The sequence below is a fragment of the Lampetra fluviatilis genome, chromosome 23, assembly GCF_964198595.1.
Source record: "Lampetra fluviatilis chromosome 23, kcLamFluv1.1, whole genome shotgun sequence".
NCBI lineage: Eukaryota > Metazoa > Chordata > Hyperoartia > Petromyzontiformes > Petromyzontidae > Lampetra > Lampetra fluviatilis.
The window spans coordinates 803,729-820,907 of NC_136297.1; the positions used below are offsets into that span (position 1 = coordinate 803,729).

At 57.7% G+C, this 17,179-nt stretch overlaps 1 protein-coding gene across 6 annotated transcripts in view; it reads left to right on the forward strand.

The window, feature by feature from the left end:
- Positions 1 to 10,667: 10,667 nt before the first annotated feature.
- Positions 10,668 to 17,179, forward strand: part of ARFGAP1 (ARF GTPase activating protein 1) — a 36,384-nt gene continuing 29,872 nt past the window's right edge. For 4 of the 6 annotated variants that reach the window (XM_078866809.1, XM_078866812.1, XM_078866814.1 and 1 more), the window contains exons 1-5: positions 10,668 to 10,964; positions 12,147 to 12,223; positions 13,438 to 13,547; positions 15,094 to 15,265; positions 15,443 to 15,543. In XM_078866809.1, coding sequence (XP_078722935.1) covers positions 12,164 to 12,223; positions 13,438 to 13,547; positions 15,094 to 15,265; positions 15,443 to 15,543 — 443 coding nt within the window. In that variant the 5' untranslated portion in view covers positions 10,668 to 10,964; positions 12,147 to 12,163. The remainder of the gene's footprint in view (positions 10,965 to 12,146; positions 12,224 to 13,437; positions 13,548 to 15,093; positions 15,266 to 15,442; positions 15,544 to 17,179) is intronic. The other 2 variants (XM_078866810.1, XM_078866811.1) reach the window with 2 other exon arrangements.

The window sequence follows — 17,179 nt, forward strand, 5'->3', positions numbered from 1 at the left end:
TCAAGCCCATGGGGAGACAATTAAATTGAAACAAGCCCTGCGGCGTACCGAAAGCCGTCTTTTCCCTCGAGGACTCGTCTAGGGGAAGTTGCCAAAATCCCGATGAAAGATCGAGAGTAGAAATGTTTTTGGCCCCAGACAAGGCATCGAGGGAATCATCCATACGCGGCAGGGGGTACGCGTCCGCAACCGACACTTTATTCAACCTGCGAAAATCGACACAAAACCGCAATTTCCCATCCTTTTTCTTCACAAGGACCACTGGAGCACCCCACGGACTGTTGGACGAGGAAATAATGTCGGCGGCTAGCATATCCTCCACCGCGCCCTGTATATGATCCCACTCCGACGGACTCAACCGATGCGGGTTCATCCGAATCGGAGTGGCATCCCCCGTATCAATATGGTGGGGGAGCAGAGAAGTGCGTCCCAAATCGAAATCGTCCGAACTAAAAACGTCGGAATACTTTCCCAACAGTGTGCGAAGCGCGGATCATTGGTCCCCAGTTAAGGACACATTCTCCTGGCACCCATTCTGCAATCCAGCGATCGTCCTGTGCCGTGGAGGTCAAGACCCCCCCTACGAGGCCCCGGAGGCCCCCATCGTCATGGGCCGTGAAAGCAGTCGTAGCATGAGCTAAAACCGTTTCGGCCGGCACACTAACATTATCTGCGGTCCCATTCAACACTTGTAAAAACGGGGGTTGACCCGGCCGAACAATCGTCTGCGCCCCGACCAGTGTCAAGCCCCCCGTTATAGCATTAGACGGCGACAACAACACACCTGCCGCCCCCTCGATTCCCGGCACTGGTTTCCGATAACGCAGCAGAATAAGCGTTTGCGACCCAGGTGGAACATCAACCGATACCTCGGAGAGCGCCTGCACCTGGCGGTCAGGAACGGACTGGCCCCAGGGTGATGGCAAGAAGGCAATTTGGCGGCCCCCCAGTAATTGGATACAATTCTGATCCACCCTAATCTGAATGGGCATTTTCGCCAGGAAATCCGTTCCCAACAAGCAGGGCACAGCGAGGGACCTATAAATCAACACCGTCCCAGAAACCGAAACACCCCCAACCGCTATGCTGGTGTCCACCTGACCCACAATGCCCATACTTCCCCCATTCACCGCTATGCACGAGTTGTAAACCGGTCGCACCCGCTCCGGATGAATGGACAGGAGGTGAAATATAACGTCTGAGATAATGGTCGCGGATGCACCCGAGTCCACCAAAATACGCACGTCCACCCCTTGGATGGAACCCGGCACAGTGGACGACCCAGTAGCGGCCGCAACCACCCTCCGTGCCAATTTACGCCACTGCGTCAGCGAGCAACACGGCCCTTCCAGCGCTCCCCCGTTAGTAACATTATCCGGACCCCGCGGCGAAAGTGATGCATGAGGTGACAGGCCTTGCCGGGTGTCTGATGCGTACCGACTTGCCTGTCGTGGTTGTTCTTGACGTGTTGCCTCCTTGGCAGGGGCCTCCTGCTGGAGCGGTGGGCGAGGGCGAGCCCAACACTCCCTGGCGAAGTGCCCCCGACGGCCGCAGCGGAAGCACAACAGGTCGGGCGTCGTCCGGCGTCCCCCCTGTCCTGGCGATCTCGTAACGGTGGCCCCGGCCGCAACTCCACACCCCCGCGAGTAGGCGGCTGAGTCGCTGCTGCCGTCAACTCCGCAGGCCCCCTCTCATCCCGCACGTACACGGCCTTAGACGGATCCCATCCCGTGGCACCGCCCTCGATCTTGGGGCTCCCCGTCCAGGCTGTCACCTGCTTCCACCGGCGCAGGTTGAATTGCGCGTCCAGGCACTTAGCCGCTATCCGAGAGGTCAGTTGTTCGTGGCCGCACACAGGCATGGGGATGCCCAAATCCCTGGACAACTCCAACATTTTTCCTAAAATCCGGGTATGCGGCCATAACCAATTCCAAGACGGCACCCCGGTAAGCCACAGGAGCTTCCTCCGGAGCCCGTTGCCATTGAATAAACCTGCGATGTGCATCGTCCGGGGGCTCATAAGCCATTTCTTCAAATACAGCCTTCAGCGTAGTCTTCCTCGCGGCTTTAATGGAGCGGAAAAACCTGACCGATTCGTCATCCAGGAGCGTCGGCAGGACTTCTAGAGCCTCCGCATCCATCCATTTTGCAGAGCGGACTGCCGCCTCAAAGCGGCAGGCGAACGCACTCCAGTCGCTGCCAATGGAGAATTCCTTGAGCGTCGTCACACGATGGCTGCGGGTCCCCGAGTCGCCGTAATCCGCTGACGGTGTTCCACGCGGTGGCGACACGATAGCGTCTTCCCGCATTGACAAGACGGCGGCTTCTCACGGTGACAAGATGGTGGCTTCCCGCGGAGACAAGATGGCGGCTTCCCGCGGTGACAAGATGGCGGCTTCCCGCGGTGACAATATGGCGGCTTCCCGCGCTTCGTCCCCGGCCCCGCCCAAGATGGCGGCGTCTTGCCGCGTGGCGGAGAGGGCGGGAAGCGTCGCGCGGGCCCCAATGGCGGACGGCTCCCCGCTCGGGCGATCCGGCCTCGCCGTCGTCGTCACCAGGGTGCACAGTTGTGTCAGCGTGGCCCGCAGCAACTCGAGTTGAGCCGTCACGTGCCGCCAGCCTTCCTCAGCGCCCGTCGAAGCAGACGGCCCCGCCGCACCGACAATTTCTTGCACCCCCGGCGTGTCGCCCGTCCACACTTCGACCCCTCCTTCCATCGTCGGGAACGCCGCCGCTGTTGGAAGCTCGTCTTCGTCGTCCGAGGATGGTGCAGGTACGTTCTTCTTTTTAAGATGCTTAGACATCTTGGTTCACTTCTGACATCAGTGTAATAAAGGACTCCTTCACAAGATGTCGCTCTCCGTTGGTCCTTTATTGGGTTCTTTCCTCGCACCCGCTGGTTCTCGCTCTGACCCTCGCCGTCTCCGTCGCCGTGCGCCCCGCGCACGCTTTGTGTGGCTCTCGTCATGCCATCTCCGTCGGCCCCTCCGTGGGCTCTCTCCTCACCCGCCCCTGGCCACACCGCCCTTCGGGTACCCCGCACACTCCGCTGACTCTCTCTATCTCCGTGCGATCCCGCACGCTCCGCTGGCCTGGCCGCACCCCGCGCCCGCTGGACCGCAGTGCGCCTATGACCCCCGACCACGTGGCAATGGCGCCACTTCTCCTTCCACCGCCAGCGTGGCTCCCTCCGTGGTTCACTCTCTTCTCTCCCCCTCTCCCCTTCCGGCTCTCTCCCTATATCCCCCTCTCTCACGTGACCCAAACTCCACCTTCTATCCTGCCTCCGCCTCCGCCCCCCCCTCGTTCACCCCGCTCCCATTGGAGCGAGGTGAGCAGTGGCTCCTCCCACACGCTCCGCCTCCCAATGCCCCGGCGCGTGTGAGCGGCGCGGAGGCCAGCAAGCACCCTATTCTTCATCGCATTACATATGTATGGCAAGGTGATGGTTTTGATTGGATCCTCAGATGGCTTCTTCCTCACGGTTGGGGTGATGGTTTTGCGGATTGTGTTGTCAAAGTATCCATTCGCCTTGAGAGCTTGGTATACGTGTTTGAGTTCACGAGTTAGGTGTTCATGGTCGGAGATACATTGAACTCTATGGTGTAGAGTTTTGATGAAGAAATTCTCCTGGGATGGATGGTGGTGGGAGTCAGGTTTTAGGTTGGCATCAGTATGGGGTACTTTCCTGTAGACAGAATGGCTCATTGAGCCATCTGGTCTCTTTTGGATGAGGACATCCAAGAAAGCTAGCTTGCCATCATTTTCTACCTCCATGGTGAATGTGATTGCTGGGTGTATGTAATTTATGTGGTTGAGGAATTGGTTTTGTGCCGGTCGGCCATGTGGCCAGATGATGAACATGTCATCCACGTACCTCTTCCACAAGGACGGGCGTAGAGTGGATGCCTGCATGTCGTCCATCTCAAATTTTTCCATGAAAACATTGGCTACAACCGGAGATAAAGGAGAACCCATTGGGGTGCCTTCCGTTTGTTTGTAGAATGGTCCATTCCAGGTGAAGTATGCATTGGTGAGGCAGTGTCTCACGAGGGCCGGTACATCAGCATTAAATCCTTGTTGGACCAAATCTTCAATGATTGCAATGGTATCGGGCGCAGGAAATTTTGGTGAACAAAGAAACTACATCGAAAATAACAGTCCAAAACTTCACCCATTTTCCCTCGACATCAGGAAGAGTGGGGGACGATGTCAACCCCAGCCGCAAGCGATGATGAAATTCTCACTTGCAAATTTCATCAGCTAGCTGAGACCATGGCACTATGGGTTTGAATGGGGTCCTGGGTGTACACCCACCACCGGAGTCGAAGGATGGCAGGCGCAGATCAGCTCCACGGTAGGTCCTGGTGTCAAGGACATGGGCCCACACCTGCTGTTCCATCACTATGTAGTCCAGCAGATGTTTTTGCTTGGACCTGGCATATATCCATGATGTTGTGTGGATGAGCCGATTGCCAGAACTGTGTGTAGGCAATTACAAGCCCATGGGCTGCACAAAAATCTAGCAGCCTCCTACCGTTGTAATTGAGCTGTTTTGGCCCATGCCTTCAAATCACTCCAGACCAGGTGCGAGCATCATGACCAACTCAGGCAAGAGTAATCTATTCCGAGGGGCCACTTTAGCCAGCACCTGTGACAGGAGTTCATAGAAGGCATCTGACTCATCGGCCTTGCCTGTAGGGGGTTAGGTAACCACGACCACCACTCCTCGCCTCTGGTTGATGGGAAGGCGAGCCCAAAGTAGCCTGGGGCTTACAGATTCCCACAGCTCACCGCCACACTCCCACGCCCCCTTCATTCTTTTGTTCAGAGTGGAGGACTGTCCACCCCTCATGGTGGCAGGAGCCAGAGCCGGTCCACCGGACCTCCTGAATACCACAGAGATCCAGGCGGTACTGGTCCAGCTCCCGACAGAGGAGTGGAAGCCTCTCCTCCGCAGTGAGCGTTTGAACACTCCATGTGGCCATCTGTTGTGGCTTTTTGTTGTTTCTGGAGAAGCTCCGAGGGTAAGGATTCAGTCTCCTGGCCCCGCCAAATGGGGTTTGTCCAGGAGACATCATAGATGCCTGTCCCCCCGGGGCCTCCGGCACAAGCTTAATACATTTTTTACATCGTAATTTAGTGGTAGTTAATTGAAGGTGGATTGGTTACCAGCCCCTCGCACCCATCTAGAGCCCTCATTTGGCCGCTGTGGTGGTTACAAACACCATGAAGGGAAATGCCAATCTAAATTGGCCCTGCCCCCACGGCACTGCCCACCACAACGTTGCCGTCCTGCACCACGAGGAGGTGGTGCCAGACACACACACTCACACACACTAACTCGCACATACACACATGCACGCACACTCACATACACTCACTTGCACATAGACACACACACGTAATCTCTGGCCGTGTTACAACCCCCACACTTTGCATCAACGCGCTCCAAGGTCCAGTTCCCTCTCACCTGAGCCACCAGTCGCTTGCATTTGTCTCAATCACCATTCATTCACCAAATCGCTCACCCCTCCACTCACTCACGTACTCACTCGTTGACTCACCCACTTTCCGCAATTTCTCACCCACTTTCCCACTCACCCACACACTCACCCACTCACCCACTCACCCACACACATCCACACACATCCACACTCACCCACCCACCTACCCAATTTCCCACTCTCCCACACACTCACCCACCCACACACTCCCCCACACACTCACCCACTCACCCACACACATCCACACTCACCCCCCTCATTAATAATCATGAGCTAGGGACGTCACTCCATATGGTGGGGGGGGGGGGAGGCGCCTCCTCCCCCCTCCTCAGCGTCAACTCACAACCCTCACTACAAAGGCAGAACCCTCACGTCACGTGATCTCCGTAACGCTGTTGTTGAGACATCGAAGTAAAAAGGACGTCGTGATGAACAAGGGATTATAACCTTTCAGTGAAATAGGTCTGTGTCACCGCGCCCTTACAAATTGCACACGAATGGATGCAATGAATATCACGTCGCAGTCTGCTCTTCGCTTGCAAGTTTCACATTTACTGCAATACACCCATCCTTGGACGGGCTAAAGGCGAGTTGTCATTATAATGGGTTTACAGGTTTTGTATGGAGCAAAAGGCGAGTCTGTAAATGTACGATCAGACCAGCTCTGATTGGCTGTCACAGAAGCGAGAAGTGAACTGCCTCGCCTGGGATGCAGGAGGCCGTGGGTTCGACCCCGGCGCCTGTATATTTTATATTTAGAGTTCGCGTGTCTCTCTCCCCATGGTCGTGTGGATTTTTCTCCGGGTCTTCCGGTTTCTCCCTCCACGTTTAAAATCAACGTCACGCGTTTCGAGTCTTTGGCTGCTTCTATACATTTCCGCGTGATGATGATGGTGATGAGCCCACTTGGTCGAGCTATCATTTGTTGATAGCCAGGCCAGGTCGCTCCTGAAAAAAATCGCTCCGTAGCTCAGTGGGGCCTTACCTGGCAAAAACAATAATACTTGTGTAATAGTTTAGTGAATATGTTGTACGGTCTTGTTATGGATGACCACAGTCACAGGCTACTGCTGTGTATAGTTTATTCATTTATTATTTCCACGTGTGCATCATCATCACCATCAGGCATCCGCATCTGTTGTTGCTGCTACTGCCGCCACGGTTTCTGTTCAGCGGATGCGGGTTCGTGGTGTGTGACCACGAGCAGCTTGGCGGAGGCTCACGAAGCCCCCCAGCGGATCGCCGATCGCCGGCTCGCCCATGACGGAGGCGGCGCCGCCGTGTTCGTGAGCTCGACTCCACGCGGCTCCCAAGTCCAGTGCGATGGCGCCCCCTCGAGACAGCGCCACGCAACCAGACCCCCCCCCCCTCCACCAGCGCCTCTCGTACCCCGCGCTCAGATCGAACCCACGACCTCCTGAATAACATCTCATAGCCACCGTGATGATGATGAAAAAGAGAGAGATGGCGCAAACTCCAAAATACAACAGGCATCGTCGAGGTTGGTATTAAGCCCATGACCTCCTGTATGTCAGGCGAGGAAGTTAACATCTCGCCACTGTAGCGGCCAACCTGAGCTGGTGTGATCGTATATTTATAGATGCATAGTCACGCATTTATTTATCTGATGCATTACAGTGAGTGGGTGAGATATTGAGCGAATGAGTGAGTGGGCGAGTGAGTGAATGAATGAGCGAAAGGGTTGAGTGTGTGGGTGAGTGGGGGGGCGGGTGAGTTATTGAGTGAGTCAACGAGTGGGCGAGAGTACACGAGCGAGTGGAGGGGTGAGCGAGTTGGTGACTGAATGGTGATTGAGACGGATGCAAGCGACTGGGGACTCGGGTGGTTAACATCTTCATCTCATAGCCGCCGTGGCGGGCGGGTGGGCGGGGCCTGCACTAAGACCCTATCACGGCACAGACATCGGAGAAGGGCAGCAACGGAGCAGCAGCCAAGGCGTGGAACGCGTCCGGAAGGGTGGGGCACCACCGAGGAGGAGATGGAACGGTGACGAAATCGGGTAGAGAACGCACGTAGGGAGGTGCTGGGTGGGTCGCTGCATCGCAGGATCCATCATTGTAAGTGCGGTGGCTAGGAGATGTTCCCGACCTCGCTCTGTATGGAGGAGGTCGTGGGTTCGATCTCGACTCGGACGCCTGCCGCCGCCGCTGCTGTGTATTTGTAGTTTGCGGTATCTCTCTCTCTCCTCGTGGTCGCGTGGAGTTTTCTCCGTCTCTTCTGGGGTTTCCCCTCCACATTGAGAATCAGCGTCATGCATTTCGAGTATTTGGCTGCGATGAATTTCCACGCGATGACGATGATGAGCCACTCTTCGTCGGGCGATCATTTGTGATGGAGCTACGTAGCAGCTCAGTGGTGGGGCCTTACACCTGGTAAAAAAAATAAAATACAAATTAGTTGAGAATGTAGTTTTAGTAAGGGGGAAGTGGCGGTTTGGGGAGGCCTTCATCCAGCAGTGGATCGATCGTGGCTGACGGTGAATCAGAATTCACGCATAATAGAGGTTGTCTTTTGGGTTAGACCGCGTGAATATAAATGTGTCGTTAAACCCGCCACCACCCGACACAGCCAACCAGTTGTCACGTAAACAGACCCGTGCCCAACTCGTGACTGGTCCAGCACTTGGCCGGTTGTTGCGCGTTGGGGAGAGTGACACCCACAGCGACATTTACACAATTCGAGGAGCCGGTGACGTCTCGCCGGTGATTACAACAACAACCACAACCAGCATCGTCAGGCGACAGCCAGACTTGTGGAGAAATCCTCCTCCTGCTGTTTCGGTCTTAGGGGCCGTCCATAAATGACGTCACGAACCTAGGAGGGGGGGGGGTCAGATATTTGTGACGATGTGTGACGAGGGGGAAGGGGGTGAGAAATGTGACGTCACATCAAAATGCGCAACTTTAAATAAATATAGACAACACGTTCTACTTAATTAACTTTTTAATAAATGTTTTCTCCTACAACATCAGAGTGCAGCGCCACATTAAATACGCACTACAATGACAATAGTTTAAAGCGATTTGAAGCATGTTTTATTTTTTGGGGGGGGGGGGGGGCAGAGCTTTGTGACGTCATATTTGAGGGGGGTCTTTCTTTTTATGACGCCGTGTGACGAAGGGGGGGGGGGGGTCAAAATCGTCAAAAATCGCGTGACGTCATTAATGGACGGCCCCTTAAAGAGACGAGGGTTGAACGTGATGTCGTTAATGTATAATGTATTTATATAAATTATAATGTATATCGATTATTGGTGGGGGGTATTTATCGATGTGTGTTTCCGTTGTATTTATGTTGAGTGACTCGCTTACCACGTGGGTGTTTGCTGCATCACGTGTGGGTTGCTTGGTTTGTAACTTGCTGACCCCACACTGGACGTCGGTAAAAATAAATAAATAAACATTTCCTTCATAGCTCTTGGGATTCCCTGCTGCAGTCTGAATAATGATTCAGATGTTTAAACTCAATGTAAATAACTTAGTAGAAATAACATCCCTCTCATCTGACAACCTGCAGCCCAGACGCCTCTGATGTGAGTGACATCACTGGGAATGAATGGGGGCGAGGGGTGGGGTGACTCGATCCCTCCCCCCCTACTGGTGACGTGACCCGAACCCCGGCCCCCCCATGTCTCGCGACCCCGCCTCCTTACAGCACGAACTCCGATTGGTCAATTTCAGACTCCTCTATGTGCGAACATTTGACCGGACAAACTCCTTTGTTTAAGATCAAACGATGCAACAAACTCTTCTACTTACGAGCACTCTGCTGAACATACTCCTCTACTTACGGACATTCGATTTAGGAACTTTAAGAGATACGAACAAACCTCTCCTATGTCCAAGTTGTCTGTTCGGACGGAGAGTCGTAAGTTCAACCGCCGAACAATAGATAGCGGTGGTGGCATCTACATCTGCAGAACATGAAGAACCAGTGGCATCTACATCTGCAGAACGTGAAGAACCAGTGGTATATACATCTATAGAACGTGAAGAACCAGTGGCATCTACATCTACAGAACGTGAAGAACCAGTGGCATCTACATCTACAGGGGATTTACAACTTATAAAGCCACTCCTCGTGTTTAGTGTACACGCCGTACAACACGTTTGGAATCGACAGGAGTAAAGTTGGACTTACGAACAAATCGACTTACGAACAGACCTATGGAACCCACCTAGTTCGTAAGTCGAGGAGTCCCTGTATTTATTTATCCTGGAGGAATCCGATGAGCTATAAAGCTCTTCTTCACAGATGACCATTAGGAGCACGAGGCTCGAACGTCACAACAACAACAAACACATTTTACAAACAATAACGGAGTGCAAAGTATAGGCAAGGTAAACACATCACTCTAAAAGAAATAGACAAATAAAAAGTTCGTTTGAAGTATTTAGCTGCGATAAATGTCCACGTGATAAGCCACTTTCGTTGAGCTATAAAATCTAAGTTTAGCTTATTTGTATTTGTACCTTAAATAAAACTATACCTGGGTCTGTCACGGGATAGACCCTAGCGCCGGGGGTTTTACTGCTGTGCCAGGCTAGGTGCAGGAGGAGGAGGTGGTCACGGGACAAACCCATGTGTTATGAAATGACTGCTGTGCCAGGCTAGGTGCAGGAGGTCACAAAACAATCCCATGTGCTATGAAATGACTGCTGTGCCAGGCTAGGTGCAGGAGGTGGTCACGGGACAGACTCAGGTGCTATGGAATGACTGCTGTGCCAGGCTAGGTGCAGGAGGTCACGAAACAAACCCATGTGCTATGTGATGACTGCTGTGCAGGCTAGGGGCAGGAGGTGGTCACGGGACAGACCCAGCAGGTGCCGTGGGTTTGACCGACTGAGACGCCAACAATCCACTGCGCTTTAGCCGCCCGGCGCTCCGCTCGTTGTTGTGAGCTTCGCTCTCTCTCCCAACTCCCCAGGCGGACCGAGATGGGGTGGGGAAGGGGTGGGGGGACCCCCCAACCCCGGATCGCCCACACCTCGATTCCACCTCTCCAATAGGCGAAATCGATTCTCTGCTCTCACTCAGCCGAGGGAGGGGGGTGCCCTAGAGGTTTTTTAACCCTCGGACCTGGCAAGGGGGAGGAGGGGGGCAACTCGGGGGGGGGGGGGGGCTGTGACGTCACTGCGTCGTGGCATCGTCATCGTCATCAGCGGCGGCGGTAGCAGCGGCCCCGATCACTACTCGAGCCGATTCGTAATCATCGATCATCAACCCATCGATCATCAAGCCATAGATCATCAACCCATCGATCATCAACCCATCGATCATCAACCCACCGACCATCGTCGATCGGTGATTCTTATCGCTTGTCCGTCTCGGCGACTGGCGGCTTCCCGTCCCGGCAGGAGCCGAGGCGGCGAGCAGCCGAGGAGGCCGCAAGCCCCGAGCCGCCTCCTGCCCCCCGCGGTCAGACTCGAGCCGGCGGTGAGTGGCGCTCGCCCGGCGGTGGATCTACCGCGGAGGAGTCTAGTGGTGGTGGTGGTGTCTGGTGGTGGACTGTGGTGGTGGAGTCTAATGGTGGACTGTGGTGGTGGAGTCTGGTGGTGGACTGTGGCGGTGGAGTCTAGCGGTGGACTGTGGTGGTGGACTGTGGCGGTGGAGTCTAGCGGTGGACTGTGGTGGTGGAGTCTAGTGGTGGACTGTGGCGGTGGAGTCTGGTGGTGGACTGTGGCGGTGGAGTCTAGCGGTGGACTGTGGTGGTGGACTGTGGCGGTGGAGTCTAGCGGTGGACTGTGGTGGTGGAGTCTAGTGGTGGACTGTGGCGGTGGAGTCTGGTGGTGGACTGTGGTGGTGGAGTCTGGTGGTGGACTGTGGCGGTGGAGTCTGGTGGTGGAGTCTAGCGGTGGACTGTGGTGGTGGAGTCTAGCGGTGGACTGTGGTGGTGGACTGTGGCGGTGGAGTCTAGCGGTGGACTGTGGTGGTGGAGTCTGGTGGTGGACTGTGGTGGTGGAGTCTGGTGGTGGACTGTGGTGGTGGAGTCTGGTGGTGGAGTGTGGCGGTGGAGTCTGGTGGTGGACTGTGGCGGTGGAGTCTGGTGGTGGAGTGTGGCGGTGGAGTCTGGTGGTGGACTGTGGCGGTGGAGTCTGGTGGTGGACTGTGGCGGTGGAGTCTAGCGGTGGACTCTAGCGGTGGACTGTGGCGGTGGAGTCTGGTGGTGGACTGTGGTGGTGGAGTCTGGTGGTGGAGTCTGGTGGTGGACTGTGGTGGTGGAGTCTGGTGGTGGAGTGTGGCGGTGGAGTCTGGTGGTGGACTGTGGCGGTGGACTGTGGCGGTGGACTGTGGCGGTGGACTGTGGTGGTGGACTGTGGTGGAGGAGTCTAGCGGTGGACTGTGGTGGTGGACTGTGGCGGTGGAGTCTAGTGGTGGAGTGTGGCGGTGGAGTCTAGCGGTGGACTGTGGTGGTGAACTGTGGTGGTGGACTGTGGCGGTGGACTGTGGCGGTGGAGTCTAGCGGTGGACTGTGGCGGTGGAGTGTGGTGGTGGACTGTGGCGGTGGAGTGCGGCGGTGGTGGAGTTTAGCGGTGGTGGACTCTAGTGGTAGACTAGTGGTGGACTCTAGTGGTGGTGGACTCTTGTGGTGGACTCTACGCTCCCCGTGGGTTGCAGCAGGAGGAGGAGGAGCCATGGCGAGCCCCAGGACCCGGCGAGTGCTCAAGGAGGTTCGCGGCCAGGACGACAACGCGGTGAGTCGCCCTCCGCCTCTCGACCCGCCACTCTCCACGTGCAACACAGAGCTGTGTAGCTCCTGTCTCAGAAGCGACCCTGGCCACCCGTGGTGGCTGGTGGCTCATCATCATCGTCGTCGTGTGGAAACGACTCCAAGCGTGACGGTGATTGTCAATGTGGAGGGGAAAACCGGAAGACCCGGAACAAAATCCACGCGACCACGGGTAGAGAGAGACACGCAGACTCCACATATACAGCAGTGGCAGGCGTCAGGGTCGGGATCGAACCCACGACCTCCTGCACACCAGGCGAGGTAGTCAACATCTCCAATCCATTGTGGGTGGGGCTTCACTAATAGTTACTTTTCAGCAGTGAGCCTGGTTATCGCAAATGATAACTCAAGGAATGGAAGCTCCCGTCCGCTCTGATCTTTGTTTGTTGTGTCCCGTGCCGTGCGCTGTGTCTCATGCTGCGCGTCCCGTGCCGTGCGCTGTGTCTCATGCTGCGTGTCCCGTGCTGTTCGCTGTGTCTCATGCTGCGCGTCCCGTGCTGTTCGCTGTGTCTCATGCTGCGCGTCCCGTGCTGTTCGCTGTGTCTCATGCTGCGCGTCCCGTGCTGTTCGCTGTGTCTCATGCTGCGCGTCCCGTGCTGTTCGCTGTGTCTCATGCTGCGTGTCCCGTGCCGTGCGCTGTGTCTCATGCTGCGCGTCCCGTGCCGTGCGCTGTGTCTCATGCTGCGTGTCCCGTGCCGTGCGCTGTGTCTCATGCTTCGCGTCCCGTGCTGTTCGCTGTGTCTCATGCTGTGCGTCCCGTGCTGTTCGCTGTGTCTCATGCTTCGCGTCCCGTGCTGTTCGCTGTGTCTCATGCTGCGCGTCCCGTGCCGTTCGCTGTGTCTCATGCTGCGTGTCCCGTGCTTCGCGTCCCGTGCTGTTCGCTGTGTCTCATGCTGCGTGTCCCGTGCTTCGCGTCCCGTGCTGTTCGCTGTGTCTCATGCTGCGCGTCCCGTGCTGTTCGCTGTGTCTCATGCTGCGTGTCCCGTGCTGCGTGTCCCGTGTTGTTCGCTGTGTCTCATGCTGCGCGTCCCGTGCTTCGCGTCCCGTGCTGTTCGCTGTGTCTCATGCTGCGCATCCCGTGCCGTTCGCTGTGTCTCATGCTGCGTGTCCCGTGCTTCGCGTCCCGTGCCGTGCGCTGTGTCTCATGCTGCGTGTCCCGTGCCGTGCTGCGTGCCACAGACGTGCTTCGAGTGCGGAGCGTTCAACCCGCAGTGGGTGAGCGTCACCTACGGCATCTGGATCTGCCTCGAGTGCTCGGGGAGGCACCGGGGGCTCGGGGTGCACCTCAGGTAGTCGCCACGACGCACCCCTCAACGCCCCGCTGCTCAGCCACTCGCTCGCTCGCTCTCCCGCCCCCGCTCTCATTCTCTCTCTCCCGCTCTCATTCTCTCTCTCTCGCTCCCTCTCCCGTTCTCACTCTCCCGCTCTCTCTCCCGCCCGCTCTCCCGCTCACTCTCCCGCTCACTCTCCCGCTCACTCTCCCGCTCACTCTCCCGCTCACTCTCCCGCTCTCTCTCCCGCCCGCTCTCCCCGCCCGCTCTCCCGCTCACGCTCACTCTCCCGCTCACTCTCCCGCTCACTCTCCCGCTCTCTCTCCCGCTCCACTCTCCCGTTCTCACTCTCCCGCTCTCTCTCCGCTCCTCCTCTCTCCCGCTCACTCTCCCGCTCACTCTCCCGCTCACTCTCCCGTTCTCACTCTCCCGCTCTCTCTCCCGCTCCCTCTCCCGTTCTCACTCTCCCGCTCTCTCTCCCGCTCACTCTCCCGCTCACTCTCCCGCTCACTCTCCCGCTCACTCTCCCGCTCTCTCTCCCGCTCTCTCTCCCGCTCTCTCTCCCGCTCACTCTCCCGCTCACTCTCCCGCTCACTCTCCCGCTCTCTCTCCCGCTCACTCTCCCGCTCACGCTCGCTCTCCCGCTCGCTCTCCCGCTCGCTCTCCCGCTCAGTCTCCCGCTCTGTTTCCCGCTCACTCTCACTCTCACTCTCCCGCTCACTCTCACTCTCCCGCTCTCTCTCCCGCTCGCTCTCCTGCTCGCTCTCCCGCTCGCTCTCCCGCTCGCTCTCCCGCTCACTCTCACTCTCACTCTCCCGCTCTCTCTCCTGCTCGCTCTCCCGCTCACTCTCACTCTCCCGCTCTCTCTCCCGCTCGCTCTCCCGCTCGCTCTCTCCCGCTCGCTCTCCCGCTCGCTCTCCCGCTCGCTCTCCCGCTCGCTCTCCCGCTCACTCTCCCGCTCGCTCTCCCACTCACTCTCACTCTCCCACTCACTCTCCCACTCACCTCTCCCGCTCACTCTCCCGCTCACTCTCCCGCTCTCTCTCCCGCTCACTCTCACTCTCCCGCTCGCTCTCCCGCTCGCTCTCCCGCTCGCTCTCCCGCTCACTCTCCCGTTCGCTCTCCCGCTCACTCTCCCGCTCGCTCTCCCGCTCGCTCTCCCGCTCTCTCTCCCGCTCGCTCTCCCGCTCGCTCTCACTCCACCGCTCTCTCTCCCGCTCGCTCTTCCGCTCGCTCTCACTCCACCGCTCACTCTCCCGCTGGCTCTCCCACTCTCTCTCCCGCTCACTCTCCCGCCCCCGCTTGCTCTCCCGCTCCGGTAAAATAAGAAATAGTTTTAGTGTCTTTGTTTTAAAACGGCCGGTGACCAACGTTTGCGTGCATCACTCCTCCGCCCACTGCTGTTGTTGCCTCATCACTCCCTCACTCTCATCACCCTCCCAGTCACTCACTCATCATCCTCCCAGTCACTCTGTCACTGCCACATGCGTGCTCTCAGTCACCGTCGCCTCTCCTCTCTCTCCTCCCTCGCATGCTCCCCCCCCCCACCGTCTGTGCGGTGCAGCTTTGTGCGCTCGGTCTCCATGGACAAGTGGAAGGACCTGGAGCTGGCGAAGATGAAGGCGGGGGGCAACACGAGGTTCCGCGCCTTCCTGGGGGAGCGCGACGACGTGGAGGAGGGCTGGACGCTGCAGGAGAAGTACAACAGCCGCCCCGCCGCCCTCTACCGTGACAAGGTCACCCCCCACCCCCCCCACCCCCCCCACCCATCCCCCCCCACCCCTCGTGTGGCCGTGACGACGGCGGTTACCCGCGACGACGGCGGTTACCTGTGACGACGGCAGTTACCCGCACGTCGTCACCGTCGCCACTCTCCCCGTGCCACCCCCCCCCCCCCCCCCGCCCCCCCCCAGATCTCGGCGCAGGCCGAGGGGCGCGAGTGGTCCGAGGAGACGTCGGAGGCCCGGAACTGGGCGCCTCCGCAGGCCGGCGGCCGCCTCAACGCCTCCCACAGGTGCGGCCTTCACACACACAAGACAAAGATCCCCCGTGTAGCCTCAACAGACTGCCGGGGCAAGTGCTGTTAGCGAGTAGCACCTGTGAAGGCCGACACTGCACACGAGTGGGGTGGGTGGACAGCGACACGCGCCCGGCCACCTTTGTCTCCCCAGTGGCAATACTTAATGCACCAGGTACTTATTTGAGGCTGAGTCCACCTAGGGGAAGCCCAGGACCGGTTCAGATAATCGTCACCAGTGTTTGCCGTCAGCGAGAATCGAACTCGAGTCGACGGGTTCGTCGCATCGTGCGCTAACCACTACACTATTGTGTGCGTGTGCACGCGCGCACGCACACGCACACAATAACAACAACAACCGCCATTCGCCACTAAGTGGCGGTGATATCACCACGGCGCTTGTGCCAGGCCATGTACACGTTGAGCCCACGTGAAGTGTCGAACGCCCGTCGGTAGAAGGTCACGGGGCAGACCCAGGTGCCGTGGGTCGACTGACTGAGATGACCGAGATGACTGGCCGATGCACCACGTGTCCGCCCTCCTGTGCCAACAACAGACACGCAACCACGCGGCCTCTCCGGCCACCGCGGGCCCACTGGCGGCCCCTAGTGGCCTTTTATTAGGACTTCTCCCCCAGATGTGTGGTGAGCCTCAATCACACCGGCGTGGTGACCCTCACTCACACCGGCGTGGTGACCCTCACTCACACCGGCGTGGTGACCCTCACTCACACCGGCGTGGTGACCCTCACTCACACCGGCGTGGTGACCCTCACTCACACCGGCGTGGTGACCCTTACTAACACCGGTGTGGTGACCCTCACTAACACCGGCGTGGTGACCCTCACTAACACCGGCGTGGTCACCCTCACTCACACCGGCGTGGTGACCCTCACTCACACCGGCGTGGTGACCCTCACTAACACCGGCGTGGTGACCCTCACTAACACCGGCGTGGTGACCCTCACTCACACCGGCGTGGTGACCCTCACTGACACCGGCGTGGTGACCCTCACTAACACCGGCGTGGTGACCCTCACTCACACCGGCGTGGTGACCCTCACTGACACCGGCGTGGTGACCCTCACTAACACCGGCGTGGTGACCCTCACTAACACCGGCGTGGTGACCCTCACTCACACCGGCGTGGTGACCCTCACTAACACCGGTGTGGTGGGCCTCACTAACACCGGCGTGGTGACCCTCACTAACACCGGTGTGGTGGGCCTCACTAACACCGGCGTGGTGACCCTCACTAACACCGGTGTGGTGGCCCAACTCTGACCCAGCTCTGACTAGAGGCCGACCGAAACTGACTTTCTGGTTTCGGCCAAAAACGAAACCAGACCGAAAGTTCAATATTTACTTTCGACCGAAACCCGAAAGTAAACCGCCGAAAGTTCACTTTGTGGCTTCGGCCGAAATAGAAACTATGCCGAAAGAGGCCATTTGCCAACTTTCGGCGCCGAAATCGAAACCGAATTTTGGTCGGCCTCTAGCTCTGACCCAACTCTGACCCAACTCGGACCCAGCTCTTCAAATGTGATGGGCATCGTTCCCCCACTCCGCCCCTCGCTGCCGGGTTTTGTTCACCGTCTCTCCACCGTCTCCCCACCGTCTCTCCGCCGTCTCTA